The 16,747-nt window shown below is 41.8% G+C and overlaps 1 protein-coding gene and 1 pseudogene across 2 annotated transcripts in view; both read right to left on the reverse strand.

Moving 5' to 3' along the window:
• RNF130 (ring finger protein 130) overlaps positions 1 to 16,747 on the reverse strand; it is a 111,784-nt gene that overhangs the window by 20,738 nt on the left and 74,299 nt on the right. The window contains exons 8-9 of one of the 2 annotated variants that reach the window (XM_061617334.1): positions 15,393 to 15,486; positions 11,324 to 11,501 (exon numbers count right to left, since the gene is read on the reverse strand). The exons of the other annotated variant lie outside the window; for it this stretch is intronic. Coding sequence (XP_061473318.1) covers positions 11,486 to 11,501; positions 15,393 to 15,486 — 110 coding nt within the window. The 3' untranslated portion in view covers positions 11,324 to 11,485. Of the gene's footprint in view, positions 1 to 11,323; positions 11,502 to 15,392; positions 15,487 to 16,747 lie in introns of those variants that run through there. 2 annotated transcript variants of the gene reach the window in all.
• On the reverse strand, positions 12,595 to 12,713 carry LOC133382673 (5S ribosomal RNA; annotated as a pseudogene).

Below are 16,747 nucleotides of genomic sequence, written 5' to 3' on the forward strand. Positions count from 1 at the left end.
CCATCACCAATAGAAGGCAATCTCTCATGTCTCCACAAAGCAAGCAACATTTGCTGGGGAACAACAAGCAGGGCCCCTTCCACTGATCAAGGCCTGGGCAAGCTTGTATCAGCAGAGATGTTCTCTCAGATACTTAGGTCCCATATCATTCAGTGCCACAGAACCCCACTAGGCTTCTAGTGACAAAAATAGATCGAGAAGCACTCTCACACCTGCTCTGTTAGGGGAAGTGAGACTCCATCCCGAACATGGACACCAAGCTCCTGGAAACAAGAAGCACCCACCAACAGTGCCTCTCTCTTACTGGTTCTTATCCAATCCATTACCCCCTCCAGGCACTTACAACTACCTCTGATTCCAATGGAACAGAGAGAAAGAGCTGAGTGTTACCTTACGTTTTTCTGTGCTTCATTTATACCTGGATCTATTTAATTTTTTACATTGCTGAAGCACTACAAACTGTAGGTTCAAGTTCATCATACATGCTAGAATACAAAGTGGCAATCTGTATAATACAAAAAAATTCATCTAAATTTTAAACAATGATTTCATAGCATACATTTAAAATTATATTCTGCACTATGAGAATTCCAAACTGTTAATGAGAGAAAACTCTACGGAAAATGTCAGGGAGACAGTTTGCTACAATCACAAGCACTAGGAATGTATCCAGATAAATCAGATTGCATAGACAATCTAATTGTGGAAGGATTGCCAATTCTGGAAAAGATTCCATGTTACTTTACTTAAGAGATCAGATATGACATCTGGGAGCACTCTTGATCCAGCTTTGTTCCTGGATACTGAGCTGGCAACTGTGGCCAAATGTGCTTTTCATCATCTCCATTCAATATGCCTGCTTTGCCACTTTTTGGAGGACAGGGACTTTACCTCTGTCATATGTTCATAGCCTTATGGATCAATTACTGAAAAGTACTCTGCTTAGGGCTATCCTTGAAGCTAGCCCGGAAGCAAACTGGTACAAAATTCAGGTGCCTATCTGTTGGCAAGTGTAGGTTATACAAAACATTGCTGTGTCTAAGCTCAGTGTCGCTTAAGGACACAGTGTCGCCTTTTACAATCAGTGATATCCATATAAATCTTCTGGAGCAGCCATTTTCTATATCCCTTCATTTTGTGAGGTAATATCTGCAGAGCGGAGAGAGGTTTGCGGAGTGGTGGAGGGTAACCAGGTGGACTCGTTCTCTCGGGCTGTGGCTGAGTCGAGTTTCATCAGTGGGGAGTGGGATATGGGGCTGATGCAGAGCTATAGGAGCTGTGGCTGCATTTTTCCTTTTGGACTGCGGCTTTACGCCGTCATTACTGCTCTCCCCTGCCACAGAGTCCAACTAACCTGCACCGCCCATTACGGCCACCGGCTCCTCCATCCAGCCCAGCCAGCTAACGAGGCTGAGACGTCTGGAAAACCCGCGCCACTGCTGCCGTCCCATCAGGCTCTTCCAAGCCGGAGAAGGAGGAGGAGACAAGCGGTTGTTCTGCTGCCTCCGTTTCGCCGTCCTCCTCCTGACTGTGAAACCCCAACTAGTCTACAGCGCCCACCATACGGCCGCCGGCCCCTTTGTCCACCTTAACCAGCCAACGAGGGAGAACTCCGCTGTTGCCGCCGCCGGGTCCTCGTCAAGTTGGAAGAGGTGGAGGAAGAGGAGATCGGCGGCGGATTTACGCTACAACCGCCCGTGGAACTGGCTTTAATCCCAGTGGGCTTACTCTGTGTGGAGCAGCGTCGCCTCCCTTTAGCTGGAGGCTTTTTAAAAGAACTTTGCGGTGCTGCTATTCAATCCCGCCACTCTTTGGGAAGTCGGTTTAATGGAGGCGAAGGCTGATATCAGGGCATGTGCTGCTCACAGGGGGGTGGGGGGGAAGGGGTGGGGGGCCAATGTATATCGAGGCTGAGTGGCAGACGCTGGTGGGGAGCTGGGGCAGGTCATGTCAGGTAAGAGGAACCAGAGAGAAATGCGTAATATCTGTCCCTCGTTCCAGACCTGCCCGGAACCAACAGATGGCTGGGGGATGGTTGACTCCATACTCCGACCTTCAAGTGCTGCTGTGTAATGCCAGGTCTGTTGCCCAAAAAACATCCATCATTCATGATATGATATTAGATGAGGGCGCAGACCTGGCATGTATTACGGAAACCTGGCTGAATGCAGCTTCTGCTCCTACTCTGGCTGCCATGTGCCCAGCTGGGTTTTCGTATGCACAGCAGCTGAGGGTCGGGAGTCGGGGAGGGGGAGTGGTGGTTATTTATCGAAGGTCCTTGGTTCTCACCAGACCCCCACTCTATGAGACCAAGGTGGCAGATTGCATGTACTGGAGGTTGGGACCAAAGGGCAGTCTAGGGATTCTACTCGTGTACCGTCCACCCCGCTGCACGACGGAATCCCTGGCCGAGGTGCTGGGGGTGGTCTCGGATGTACGGGTGCAGTCCCCGAACCTTTTGGTATTGGGGGACTTCAACGTGCATTCGGAGGCCAGTCTCACTGGAGCACCTCGGGACTTCTTGGAAACCATGGCTTCCTGGGAGCTGCACCTTATTGCAATGGGTCCCACCCATGTAGCCGGTCATGCACTCGACCCTGTGTTTGTCTCGGGAGAGGAGGGGAGTGGTCTGAAAATTGGGGATACATCCATCACCCCCTTGTCATGGTCAGATCACTACCTGGTGAGGATGGACCTTTCACTGCCGCAAACCCTCTGTGGGGTTGGAGGACCCATTAAGATGGTCCGCCCCAGGCGGTTGATGGAACCTGATGGATTCCTGAATGCGCTTGGGGATACATTGGAGCAAGCACACAGCCACTCGGCTGAAGCCCTGGTGGGGGGCTGGAATGCCACAATCACCAGGGCATTAAACCGAGTGGCTCCAAAACGCCCTCTCCCCCTGAATAGAACTCAGACGGCGCCGTGGTTTACCCCACGGTTACGTATTCTGAGGCGGGAGGTGAGACGGCTAGAGCGCCGGTGGCAGAAGTCTCGCTCTGAGGACGATTGAACACTGGTTAGAGCTGCTGCTGCAGCCTATCATGTGGCAATAAGGGCAACAAAAAAGGATTTTTATGCTGCCTCTATTGCATCTGCAGAGTGCTGTCCCAGGAGACTATTCCAAATGGTCCGGAGCCTGGTCGGTCCAGTTGCTCCGGAACCAATGGAACATGATAAGGTCTCCTGTGACGAGTTTGCTAAACACTTTGCGGATAAAATCGATCGTATTAAAAGCGAGATTCCGTACACTGTGGATACAGAGAGTGAGCCAGAGGTGAACAGTGTTGCTTCGGTGGCGTGGGATCGGTTCCAGCTTCTTCCTTCTGATGAAGTGGACAAGGTGCTTTCAACTCTAAGGCCGACCACCTGCTTACTTGATCCTTGCCCTTCGTGGCTCATTATGAGCTGCAAAGATAGACTGGGAGAGAGGATCAAGCTGATGATAAATGCATTGCTTGAAGAGGGAATAATGCCATCAGTGCTCAAGGAAGCGATAATAAAACCAATTTTAAAAAAGTCCTCCTTGAACCCTCAAGATCTGAACAACTTCCGCCCAGTCTCAAATGTGCCATTCTTAGGCAAGGCAGTTGAGCGGGTGGTGGCTAAACAGTTGCAAGCACACTTGGAAGAAGCAGATTATCTGGATCCATTTCAGTCGGGCTTCAGACCGGGACATGGGACTGAAACAGCCTTGGTCGCCTTGGTAGATGATATGAGAAGGGCGTGGGATAGAGGCGAAGGCACCTTCCTTGTCCTCCTCGATCTCTCAGCAGCTTTTGATACGGTCGACCACGCTATCCTCTTGGATCGCCTGCAGAGGTTAGGTATTAGGGGCACTGTATTGCAGTGGTTCCATTCCTTCCTCTCTGGGAGATACCAAAGAGTAGCATTGGAGGAAGAGGTTTCAGATCCCTGGCCCCTCACTTGTGGGGTGCCACAGGGTTCTATCCTTTCTCCAATGCTCTTTAACACCTATATAAAGCCGCTGGGAGCAATCATCAGGAGATTTGGGCTGCAGTGTCATCAATATGCGGATGACACGCAGCTCTATCTCTCATTTAAATCTTCACCAAGGTTGGCTGTGGAAACCCTGTCCAAGTGTCTGGAGTCGGTGAGTGGCTGGATGGGAAGGAATAAGTTGAAGCTGAATCCTGTCAAAACCGAGGTGCTGTTTGTGGGAGACAAGGGAAGGCTGGGAGATATAGACCTGGTGCTTAACGGGGTACGATTGCCCTTGAAAGACCAGGTCCGTAGCCTGGGGGTCATTCTTGACTCCCAGCTGTCTATGGAGGCTCAAGTTTCAGCTGTGAGCCGAGCAGCTCTGTATCAACTCCATCTAATACGGAGGCTACGCCCCTACCTTCCCAATCATCTGCTCCGACCGGTGGTACATGCCCTGATCACCACTCGCCTAGACTACTGTAATGCACTCTACGTGGGGTTACCCTTGAAAACGGTTCGGAAATTACAGCTGGTACAGAATGCAGTGGCGCGTCTGATTGCAGGCAGCCGCCGTAGAGATCACATCACTCCTGTGTTGAAGGAGTTGCATTGGTTACCGGTTGTGTACCGAACCCAATTCAAGGTGTTGGTTTTAACCTTTAAAACCCTATACGGTTGTGGCCCAGCCTATCTGAAGGAGCGCCTCCAGCATCAACAGGGATGCCGCTCAACAAGATCGACCTCAGAGGGCCTTCTCTGGATCCCACCAGTCAAAATAGCTAGGCTGGTGAGGACTCGAGAGAGGGCCTTCTCAATAGTGGCCCCCACCCTCTGGAACTCTCTCCCAGGTGATATACACCATGCGCCATCTATAATGAGCTTCCGCAGGACCCTGAAGACTTGGCTTTTTAGGCCGGCATTTGAGATGGGCTAGTTTTTTACTGTTTTTAAATTTTAATTGTTTTATATACTGTTTTATCTTGTACGTCGCCCAGAGTGGCTGGACAACCAGCCAGATGGGCGACTAACAAATTTAATAATAAAATAAATAAATAAAATAAAAAGTGTATAGAACAGAGCCTTAATGGTGGTGACAAAGTTGTTAAGAGGAATGCAATACCATAAACCCAAGCATATCACAAAATGACTACAGTGGGTGCAAGAAACATTGATTACAAATATTTCCAATAAGCTCAAACATGTTTCAGAGCTTAAACACCTGTTTATCAGAAAACCACGTTTGCATGCTCCAAGGACCTACATTGATTTACCTTTTCCACTCTTCTCACCCTCTTCCAGACTAAAACATATAAACTCTTTCTACCATAGAATCTGTACATCTCATTTTAGCTTCATGAGATCTGTTTCAAATGTTACAAAGATGAAGAATAAAATTACTTGCACTTGCTGTAATGTCCAAAGCTCCTCTTCCACAACACTTCATAAAGAGACATGGTGGAACTTAAAAATTAAGCTGGATGAACCTGGTTCAGCACTGAATTCCCTGGGTTACCCTAAGTGAAATACTATGTAATATAAAGATTAATTCTGGCCCCCTTTACAGAGTTCTTACAAGAATTGCTAAGAAAACATACTGCAGGCATTCAACATATAAAGAACACTATTATTTGATTTTTCAAAACAAAATAGGCAAAACAAAGTTTTGAAAGTCACATGGTTCTCCCCTTCCTTAATTTGACTTATTTGAATTTTCCAAAGCAAAAATCATTTCCTTATGTGTAACATGTATTTCAACATTTCACAAAGACATTTAAAAATTTTCCATTATGGAAACTTTTTAACTCACTTCATTTCTAATTTCTAAAAGCTGCTTTCTCAGCTGAAGGGTTCTTGACAACTACAAATTAAGCCACTATTTTAAATACATTTTGGCTGCTTTCCCAAGTTCCAAAAGAACGTCTAAGTTCCCATCTCTGATATTATTATTGATATGATCTTAAAAAGCATACCCTAATAGCTCCTTTTTGATAGCTAGAAATGCAAACTGACTTATTTTAATTAAACACAGTACTAAATTCAAAAGTTGGTGAAACTTTGAACAAATAAACAAAAGGTTCTGCCTTTAGCCAACTTATATCTTTTTGTCTGCCTGATTCAATAATAATCAACTTCATTAAGTCTGACATTAGCTTTTGGCTGGAATTCAGAGCTCAACAACTCTACATTCACAAACAATGCCACTGTGGATTTTTTTTAAAAGTAAAATGAAATATGGTTATCCTGAAAGTAAGTTTTATTTAAATTAACCTTTCTTCATGTATGATACAGCTACACTTCTTGGACTAGAGCCCTTTATTCAGCACAAGAAGTTAAACTTACAAGTGCCAGGGGTCAGCCCTGCCCAGACCTTGACCCTGAGGTCCCCTCAGAGGAAGAGCAGAACCTCTCCAGCAGATCCTCATGCAGGTAATGACCCTGAAGGGCCACTGAATCTGAATATCCTTGCCCCAGGACTGGAGGTCCCCAAACCAGCTGCCCAAATTTGTGGCCTGCTCTCAGCATCCACCCAACCCATCTCCACCAGGGCCACAGGAGCAGAAAAGACAAGTGAGCTAAGCAGAAGTTACTTGAGAAGAGGGTCAAGCACATGGGGGCAAGTACACAGAGGCAGCTTCCCAGATCAGGACCTGTATGAAAACCAAGGAGACCTGTCCCACACTAATATAAGCTACCAGTCTGAGCTATTTCACTGTTGGAGCAATAGCTCTCTTCCAAGCTCCAGCCTTTCTGACTTGGGAAAATGGCAAGAAAGTCTAACAAGAATGTTTAACAACAAGTATTTCAAATAGTTTAGCAATTTTACACAGCATGTAAGGGACAATAAACCATGTATTTGAAATTAAATTCAAAGTTAAAGCACTATACTTGAGAGAGACTTGACTAGCTTGCTTGTGGAATGCACACAATCAATGACTGCATACACACACATAAAAATTGAATTTGATTACTTATATGCAGTTGAATTATGGTTACACACAAAGGAGGTATGTTATAGTTCTGCGATTATGGGCACCCACAGATTTTCCCCAGTAGTGATAAAAGTAGCTTAGTGGTAGTGATTTTAGGCAGAATACAACCCAGGAGAAAAGGGTTAAGAAGCCTCTTCTCCCCCATGCCAGTCTTCTCTTTCAAAAATGGATGCCTCAGCAGTACATTATGTTTTTTTTTCAATTAATTTTTATTCTAATTTTCAAAAAAAAAATAATAAAAAAAGAAAACAACACAAATCAATAACTAATACAATACAAAAAAAATACGTATATATAAAAATATTGACTTCCGATTTGTCATAGTTCAGCTATAAATCTATAATATATAACAAACCTATCTCTTAATAGATTATAAAATCACCTTCCTCCAGCGGTTATCTTAGTTGGTTTCAAATCTCATTAACATCATATCATTTTAATCTTCCACAAAAAGTCAAAGAGAAGTTTCCAATCCTTGAGATATATGTCAATCAATTTTTTTTTCTAAATAAACATGTCAATTAATCCAACTCATCAAATCTACTGAGTCCAGTAGTTTCAAATCGCTCTTCTGTCATTATCCATATTGGGTCCATCTTCCATCTTTACGCACCCAAAAATCTTGCTGTCATAGTCATATAATAAAAGTCTGATAGGAATTTCCTCCATCACAGATATTTTCTTACCATCAAATCCAAACGTAACACTGAAGTATTGTTTCAAAGCCGCATCTCTGCTCCTCTTTTCCACATGATACACTAGTACATTTCTTGAAGGTTTTTCCATTGACACAAAACAGGGATTAATTCTATTAACTTTCTCCATTTCAAGTTCCATCAAATCCTTCCAGTCCAGGAATTTTTTTGAACCGATAATATCTTTATCTCCAATCTCTTCAATTCCTTCAGAGACAGCGCTGTATTCCAAACTGTAATATTTATCTCCAGGATCCATCACAACCAGGAAATCCAAATCTTTTTTCATGTCCATATTTAAGCCAATCTCCATAGATTGAACCTTGCCTTTAATTTCTCTTTCATCCTTTTTTTGTTTTCCAGATCTATCTTTATTCTCCTTTCTCATAGAATCCTGAGTTTCTTTCAGCTCCTGTCTCATTTCATGAAATTCAGTTCTCCACGCTTGTCTATTATTTCTCAGTTCTTGTTTTATTGAGTTAATCCCATCCATTATTTTCTGAAGCATGTCTAGAAATAAAGTCCCTTCTTGTACATCCATGATCTTCTTAATTGCCATTCTTAAAACCAAAAGAACAAAACTCCTTCAATTTTCAATGTCCCAAGCAAAGAGCAGTTTATTTCTTTATCCAGTTACAAAGGAGTTAATCTTTCCAACCAACTAACGTCACACGCTAGACAGTCCTTATCTCTTAAATGTCCAGAAGTGCAAAAACAGCTTTTAGTTCACAGCATTCAAATAACTAGTAGCAGAGAGAATGAGCAGATTCGTCAACAACAACAAAAAAGTAGATCAGAAAAAATAGTCCCTTATATATATTACACAAAAGTCTTGTAAATCAAAAAGATTTCTTATCTCTCCCAATCAGAAAGCTCTCATCCGTTGTAATCTTTAAAACGCAATTTTCCATGTCAGCTTTTTGCAATAATAATAAAAAAAGATAAGCTATTTATATTTTCTTCCCCCTTAGTTCCGTAAATAAAGAAGGAAAGTCTTACTTCATCTAGGTTATCTTAATTGCTGTTACTTTGACAAATCTCTTTAGCTATATAGATAAGAAAATGATAAATGTAGACAGGAGGTTTGCCTGCTAGTCCGTTAAAAAAAAACGGGTCACTTATCCAGCTGAGCTAGCATAAAATCCTCGCTCTGTCTGAACTGCTGGAAGACAGACAATTCTGACGAATTCCAGGCTCCAACAATCAAAACAAAACTATGTGGCAGATCTCACGCTTCTTCCTTATCCGGAAGAAATCATCCCCAGTCAGAAAAAACCCTTCTGACTGAATTTAAAACTGGATAAGTTTCATCCAAGACGGGAGCCCGTCTCAGAGGCAGCACAGGCGGAGGGATCCTCCTGGGAAGTCCGCCTCAGCAGTACATTATGGAGAAAGAAACACGTTCCTGAAAAAGATGGAATATGCAAAGTTCCTTAAGACCTGCGCTAGGTGAGATAACAAGTCCACTAGTACTATTCAAGCACCGAAGGCATCGCCGTCTAACTCATATATAGAAATTGATATGTATAAATGCATGCATACACACACACACACACACTGTACACCATTCCTTTTTTGACACATCATGTTTTGGTCATATAACTCTGACCCCAATGGCAATGAAAGCTATCTAACCAGACAAAATATCTTCTTGCCGGATATTTTCTTTTGTAAGAACAGCAGTCAGCTGGGGTAATCTACTTTGTTACAGAGCATTATATTCTGTAATAGACTTATCTAAAACTGGACCATAATTGCCACCCTTTATATGCAAAAGAATTAAGGAATAAGAAGACAAAGAATGAAGCTATCATATTGCATCAGGACTAGAAAATAAACAATGAAATATAACAAGCCAAACGTGTATGTACCGTATATTCCGGCGTATAAGACGACTTTTTAACCCAGGAAAATCTTCTCAAAAGTCGGGGGTCGTCTTATACGCCGGGTGCTGAAAAAGAGCGGGAAAATTAAGTCAAAAAATGGCAGACAATAACGAAGCGGCAATGGCGGGCGGGGGTAGAGCCGCTTGTGCTGCAGCCGCGGGGCCGATAAGCAAGGTCGCGGCGCAGAAAATCAATAAAGGAACGGCTAGGTAAAAAAGGCAAAAAAGCCGCCGCCGCTAAGGAAGCAGGAGGAGGCAGCCACAGCTGCCGTATGCAGGGACCGTTGCGGCGCGAAACTGTCAGGCAGCGAGGCTCAAGGCAGTCCGAGATAAAAGCCGCAAAGGGAGAGAGAGAGCCGCAGCTGCAGACTCTCAATGAAATATTCCCGGGACGGGGGAGACTCAAACGGCCAGGAACGGGAGGGAAATAACGACGGGAGCTGCAGCCGCAAGCTCCCGCTGGGAATAGAGAGAACCGCAGCCACGGTCCCTCTGATGGCCGTTGGATGAAAGGCTGGGAAAATCAACGGCCCGGGCAACAGGGAACCCCCCCAAGGGAACTCCCCAGGAATGGAAAACACGACGTTAGATACAAGACAGAGGGAAGGGAACACTTGGTAAACACACAGTCACAAAACCTCCACACTCTGTCAAACAAATACAGCAACAAAAAACACAGAAAACTTAGCTAAGCTACGCTATAGGATCTCAATCTTGTTCGTACGAAGGCAAGAATGAACTGGAGGGAGGGGCCTGACGCCCCTAGTCTTGACTTCAAAGACATTCTTGCCTTCGCACGATAGGCTTTGTATACAACAACCAGCCAATCGCCGGTAAGGTACATCGCTTGCATGTCATAAGCAGGGGTAGTCTTATACGGCGAGAATATCCCAAACTCTATATTTTAACTGGAAAAGTTGGGGGTCGTCTTATACGCCCAGTCGTCTTATACGCCGGAATATACGGTAGCTATAAAATAGTATATATCCAATTCCTGGTATTCCAGCTGCAATCTCTGTACAAATTCTGGTCTCATAATTAATTATTTAAGTCCTAAGTATTCCAAGTGGAGTTCCATTCATGGAATGGGGATTGCCCACCTGCTCTTTCTGACTATAACCTCCTGAGAAGCTGCTCCTGAGGGTTGTGGGACCTCCAGAACAGTACCAAAATATGACACAGGGAACTGTAGTGGAGGAGAATTAGCAGAAATCAATCCCCCCATCCTTTAGCCCACTTGTGTTACTGATTCATTGACTTCCACCAAGTGAGTGCCATTTTATAGCTTTTAGGTTAGCTTTGGCTTGGATCCTAAGGAAAGTTAAACAAGTTCACAGAAGGAAAATTTGCCACACTCCCATGACCTCTGAAAAGACTCTTCTGAAGGTCAAAGGGAAGTCCTGAACAATGTGGAATGGGGCTGCTAGGGGAAGGAAGAAAAGGGGAACTTTACTTCCATGAGCATCCTTTAAGTTAACTTATCTTAGGATCCAAGCTCCATTTTGGACAATTTCTTCTTCCCACAGCATTGCATCCCATATTGTTCAAGAGTGTCTCCCTTACTTTTCAGACAAGCTTTCTGGGGAAAAGGGTGCGCTGACAGTACGGAGGGACCCAACATTTTCCTTCTGTAAACTTCCTTATTAATTTCTTAGGATCCAAGTCTTTGCATTTACAAGAGAAGTGGATGATCAAGATCTGATACATGTATATATAATAAAAACACATCAAGAAGAAACATTCTTTGGATTAGAAAAGACACACTTTTCACTGACAAGCATATAATAAAATTCAATCTCAGACTAAAATTTCATAATTGAAGTTTTATTGAGCCTCTCTTAATATAAAGCTTTGGCATTAGCAAATTATGAAAACTGAACGTATAAAACATATGCTTCTGTTACATGATCAGGTAATGATACATAAAAACAAGCTGCGCACTTTCCAAAGCAGTTAGCCAGAGTATTTCTTCAGTACCATTCAGCTCTGTGGAAAAGTAAAAGAATAGAGTATCAGTAATATTTTACTGTTGAAATTTAACTCACAAATGCAAAAAAGGAGTTAAGAACAGAATATTTTGAACTTTCTACCAAGTAAAAATAATTTGCTAGTGCTTTCAGTCAATGGGAAGGAAAGCACAAAGCTATTTTTTCCACAAGTGAAATATTTATATTCATTAACTACGATAATTGAGAGCAGGTTCATAAAAATAGGAAATAAGTTATGAATTTTAACTATGACCTCTACCCTCCAAACCTGGTCTAATTTACTTAATATCCATATTTTGGGGAGGGGGAAGGGAATAATGGGAAAAATTACTGTGCGAGAACATGATATATAAGTTCTCCAGACTTCCCGTTCCACTGTGTCATATCCAAAAACAATCTCTACATCTCTTCAGCACAAAAGATCTGAGATGGGGAGATATTCATGTTTTATTTTGAATGTGATGTGGCAGAGAACTGAAAATGTGAGGAAGTTGTGTGTCTTTTCCAGCACAGCAAAGTAATGACTTAATGTGGTTTTGGATATTAATGCACACCTCCACTTTTGACAGTGTAGTTTTTACTTATGTAAGTATTCTTTGTACTTTTAGATACAGAGGTCTAAGAACTACCTTCTAGTTAAAAGTAGCTAATCGTTATCAGTGTGAAATATTATGTGAAATCAGCACAATTCTTCCAGTCTTTTTGGAAATATGAACCAGCCAACCAAAATGCTACATTAGCAGGTAGTGAGACTATTCCAAAAACAGGATGCTGAGGAACTAGAGGCAGTTATTGTAAAATTGATAGTAATTATTGGCTGAGAATTAAAGTGAAAAGGAATACATTGGTCCAGAGAATCCACTAAATACGCTTACCTGAAGTTTTACTAGATTACTCCTAAGTTTATCTAATGAATTTTTTTAAAATACTTGGGCTGCAAGAGATCATTTTTGCATCTTCATTTGTTGTTGTTATATGCCTTCAAGTCGATTACGACTTATGGCGACCCTATAAATCTTTTTTTATATATATATTCATAGGGTTTTCATGGTAAGAGGTATTCACAGGTGGTTTACCATTGCCTTCCTCTAAGCCTACAGCACCTGGTATTCCCAGGTGGTCTCCCATCTAAGTAGTAACCAGGCCTGACCCTGCTTAGCTTCCAAGATCAGACAAGATTGGGCGTGTTCAGGTTAGTAGGGCTGTAGGCTCCATCTTCATAGGGCGCCAAAATATTAACTATTCTCACATGTGGCCTGGGGATATACCTCCTACAAGGAACAGTGTGATAAAGCCCTGGGTTCATGCTACTCACCACAGGTACTGGGAACTATAATTCACTAATAGGCAAAAAACCTTGCAGTTTAAGAACATACCTCTAGCCCACAGATATTTCTATCAAACTTTAAAAAGCAGGGAAATTGGGCAGCTATAGTGAATGCACCAGGGGAGCAGGAGACCTGACCTCCTTTCTGAGATATTCTACTGCCCTACAAATTTGTCAAAATGCAAAGACAATTGGGTTGGTCTTTCACAGTCCAATCCACTTCCTGTGTAGCTTGGCAGAATTTGGTAACATGTGCCTCTGAGCATATGGTGAGTGGTGGCAACACCTGCCATTTCCAAAGATGGAGAATTACATTTTTGTATGTTTGTTAGTGTTCTTCTTACCTTGCTTCTTTCCTATGTTACTATTGTTTCTACAGAGAATCTAATCTAGAAAATTTTATTTCCCTCATCATTCATTCTAGAAACCTGTGTTTTATTAATTTCAATGCCTTTTTATTGGTCAGTGTCATATGATGGTGAAGACAGCCTTCTATGTTTAAAATTGGAGGTTATGTTCTATTTCTGTTTTGGGTGCATTAACAGTTGAATCCGAAACTGCAGTTTGATGTAAAATCAGACTGATTACAATATGTTACTACTTAAGCAATGACTCTAGCTGTTGGAAAAAACAAAGTTAGCCTGCCCAAGATGCATGTTTTCAGCCTGCTATGCTTAAACTGCTCCACTTAAGGAAAGGTGGGCATGGTCAATTAAAAACATAGAACACACCTAGAATTTTGCTAGAATATATTTCACCTCCCACTGTTTTATCTTGTGCAAACTGAGACAGTCCTCATGTCCACTGGAAACTATTATGCAGAACTGTCAGTGCCATTATTCCACAATTGTTTTGGAGCTTTTTTTTAGTGTTGCAAAGTGTTGCTGTACTTCACATATTCACAGAAACAGAAGCAAAAGAGAATGATTTACTATAGGAATGACTACTATATGGATGACTGCTGTTGAGCTCATTTCCTGCTTCTGGGCTTCCCATAGGCATCTGGTTAGCCACTGTGAGAACAGGAAGCTGGACTACATAGGCTCTTGGCCAGATCTAGCAGGCTCTTCTTATGTTCTTATATTTTGTGGCTGCGTTTGCACAATCAAATTCTGGTTTAATCTGCTTTATGCACTTGTACACAACCCCATTGCTTCAGCTTTACTCATTTGTTTGTGTGAGTAGGGAGAGAAACCAGGAATGTACAGTTAATCTTCTACAGTTTGCACATAATAGGAAACTATGATTATCTATGGTTTCCTGGTTTGTTTCCCTGCTCACATGAAGAGATGAGTGAAGCAGGAGTGAATGGACCATCGGTCTCACCTGAAGGGTGATTTTCATAGGAGGACTGCCATCAAGCGGGTTATAGCTCCACCTATCGTCCAAAGACAAGAATGTTTTTGAAGTCAAGACTAGGGGCGTCAGGCCCCTCCCACTCTCCAGTTCATTCGCAGGGAGTCCAAAGAGAGACATCTAAAAATGCAGGAGAAAAGGCCAATGGGCCTACCAGCAAAGAGATAACACAATAGCAATAATCATAATAATATGACTCTAACTTAGCGATATAACATTAATAGCAGTCTTGACTTCACTAGTAAATCTAAATATAATAGCGTAACAGGAATATATAAAAACCCCAGAAAAAAATATCTAGGTCATAACCCGCTTGATGGCAGTCCTCCTATGGAAAAGGGGCTGTGCACAAGTACATAGAACACATACGCATCATGTAAGCCAGGCCAGTGCCTTCTTGGTGATGACACTACAGTTCTGGAATCATAGGTGTTCATGAGGCTCTCGTGTAGATATAAGCTGAAGGAAGTTTTTATTTCAACAATTTTGAAATAAGTTTTAATTTAAAAATTGTAGTAGCGCTAAGCTTTAATTTTTTTTTCTTGATGGTTGTTTTTAAGTTGTTCTGCTGTTTTTAAGTTTGGTTTTAGTGATGCAAGTTGTTCGTTTTATTTATTGTATTTTTCATTGAAAGTTGTTCTTGGTTCTCTATGAGCAGAAAAATGGAGGAGAATATTAAATTAAAAAATAACATCCTCATTACTTTCTGGCACTTTCTTTAAACTTTCCTGTTGTAACATACTTTTTTTCCTCTTCGCTGAATCTAATTCCCAGGTAATCTCTTCTGCTGCTATGAGGATAAACAATTTTCTGTTGCCTTCCCAGGAATCTGAACCAGCATTAGCCCTTCTAGGTTTCTTCACTCAAGTCAATATAGGCAATGACTCTTATAACTCCCCCTTGATGGTAGGCTTGATAATATAAACTCAGACAAACAAGAGGTATGTATGTATGTGTGAGCACGAGCACGTGTACATGCACAAATTAAGAGGGTAAAGGACAAGTGTGCCAGAACATAAAAGTTAGTTTGAATGTTGATATATCTCCCTTTTGAAATGTCTACCCTCAGATGTTCCAGCCATCTGATGTAGGAAGAGAACACTGTGTTTTAGATGTTTGCCAGATCTCATTCCTTTTAATTCTTCTACCCATTACTTCTTTGCTGTTGTGTGTGTAGGCACACTCACAATTTGAACATTTACTTACTCGTTAGCATTTAAGCTAGCTGTGGCTTTGATGATCATGTAGCAGAGTGTAAGGGCACTCAGGAGGCCAAAGCTGGCAATAATAAACCATTCTTCTGTTGACAAAGGAAAGGGAGGAAATCACTTGTGGAAGAAGGGCTTATGTCAAATCGATGGCAACATTGCCGTCAAAGATCAGAGGCAGAAGACAACAATTCTAGTCATGAGAGGCATCAGGAAGTGAAGCTCCAGAGGAAAGCAGAAGGTATAGAAGGTACTAAATGGAGAAGGCCAGCAAAAATATTATGGGAGAAGTGAGAAAGATAGGTATGATACAATAATACTGATCACAGAGTCCAGGCATTAATGATAAATGACTGATTAAAGTAAAATACAAAATAAGAAAAGTATAAACAAAAGTATTACCTGGAATTAAGGAATAAGACTGATTATCTTCAAATGAAGCCTGTATTTAAGAGAATACGACAGCACACACAGAAAGAGCCTGTTCCATCATTTCCTCTCATAAAGAAAATGCTCCAATTTTTTAAAGGATAGAATTCAGTGCGTAGTCAATAATAATACAAAATTCAGCTTAACTGTAGTCGAAAAATATTAAACAAATGTAAAAGAACTTTTAAGAAGGAATGTGGGGTTTTTTGTATCCCATTTCTAACTGGTTGGTACGTTCTTTGGTTTTAACTTTTTGTGACACAGATGTGTGCAACATGCACAGACTAAAATAAATCTGAAAAGCTTTCACATAATAGTGCTTGAGATGTTGCATGAAATTCTTCTCCTTTATTATGATCTTCATTTTTAAGTTACCGGAAAGCAAGTGAATGTGCTGGCTTTTAAAGGTGTGCATATGTATATACCTGTATTTTTGGCAACTAATAGTATTTGTATATTGAGATTTAACCTATGTTAAATGCCCTGTTAAGTGGAAACAAGTCTTTCTACTCAAAACACAATACCTGCAAATCCACTCTTTAGACATGTTCTGGGCATGCTAGCAGTGGTCAAGAAAAATGGCAATACAGTGGGGCATATTATCATTGCTCAGGACAATCAAAGCCATGTGTTGCTATTGAACATGAGACAGACCAAGCCATGCTTAACACCAAGAAAATTTTTGAAGGCGCAGTCCTTAAGGAGGATTACAGCTGGATTAAACAGAATTAGCATCACACCCTTACAGCAGGTGCAATAGTCAGAAGTAAAATTCTTATCAATGCATCCAGTAAGGGCTCTTTAGTTAGTGGAACATGATCCAACATTATTTTTTGCCTAAAACATACCCCCAAGCAGCTAGTGCAACACATACCAATGATCTAGAGTTCATATATTGCAAGATTATCTTCATGGGCAGATTGC

This window comes from Rhineura floridana, chromosome 3, assembly GCF_030035675.1.
Source record: "Rhineura floridana isolate rRhiFlo1 chromosome 3, rRhiFlo1.hap2, whole genome shotgun sequence".
In the NCBI taxonomy this organism is placed as follows: domain Eukaryota; kingdom Metazoa; phylum Chordata; class Lepidosauria; order Squamata; family Rhineuridae; genus Rhineura; species Rhineura floridana.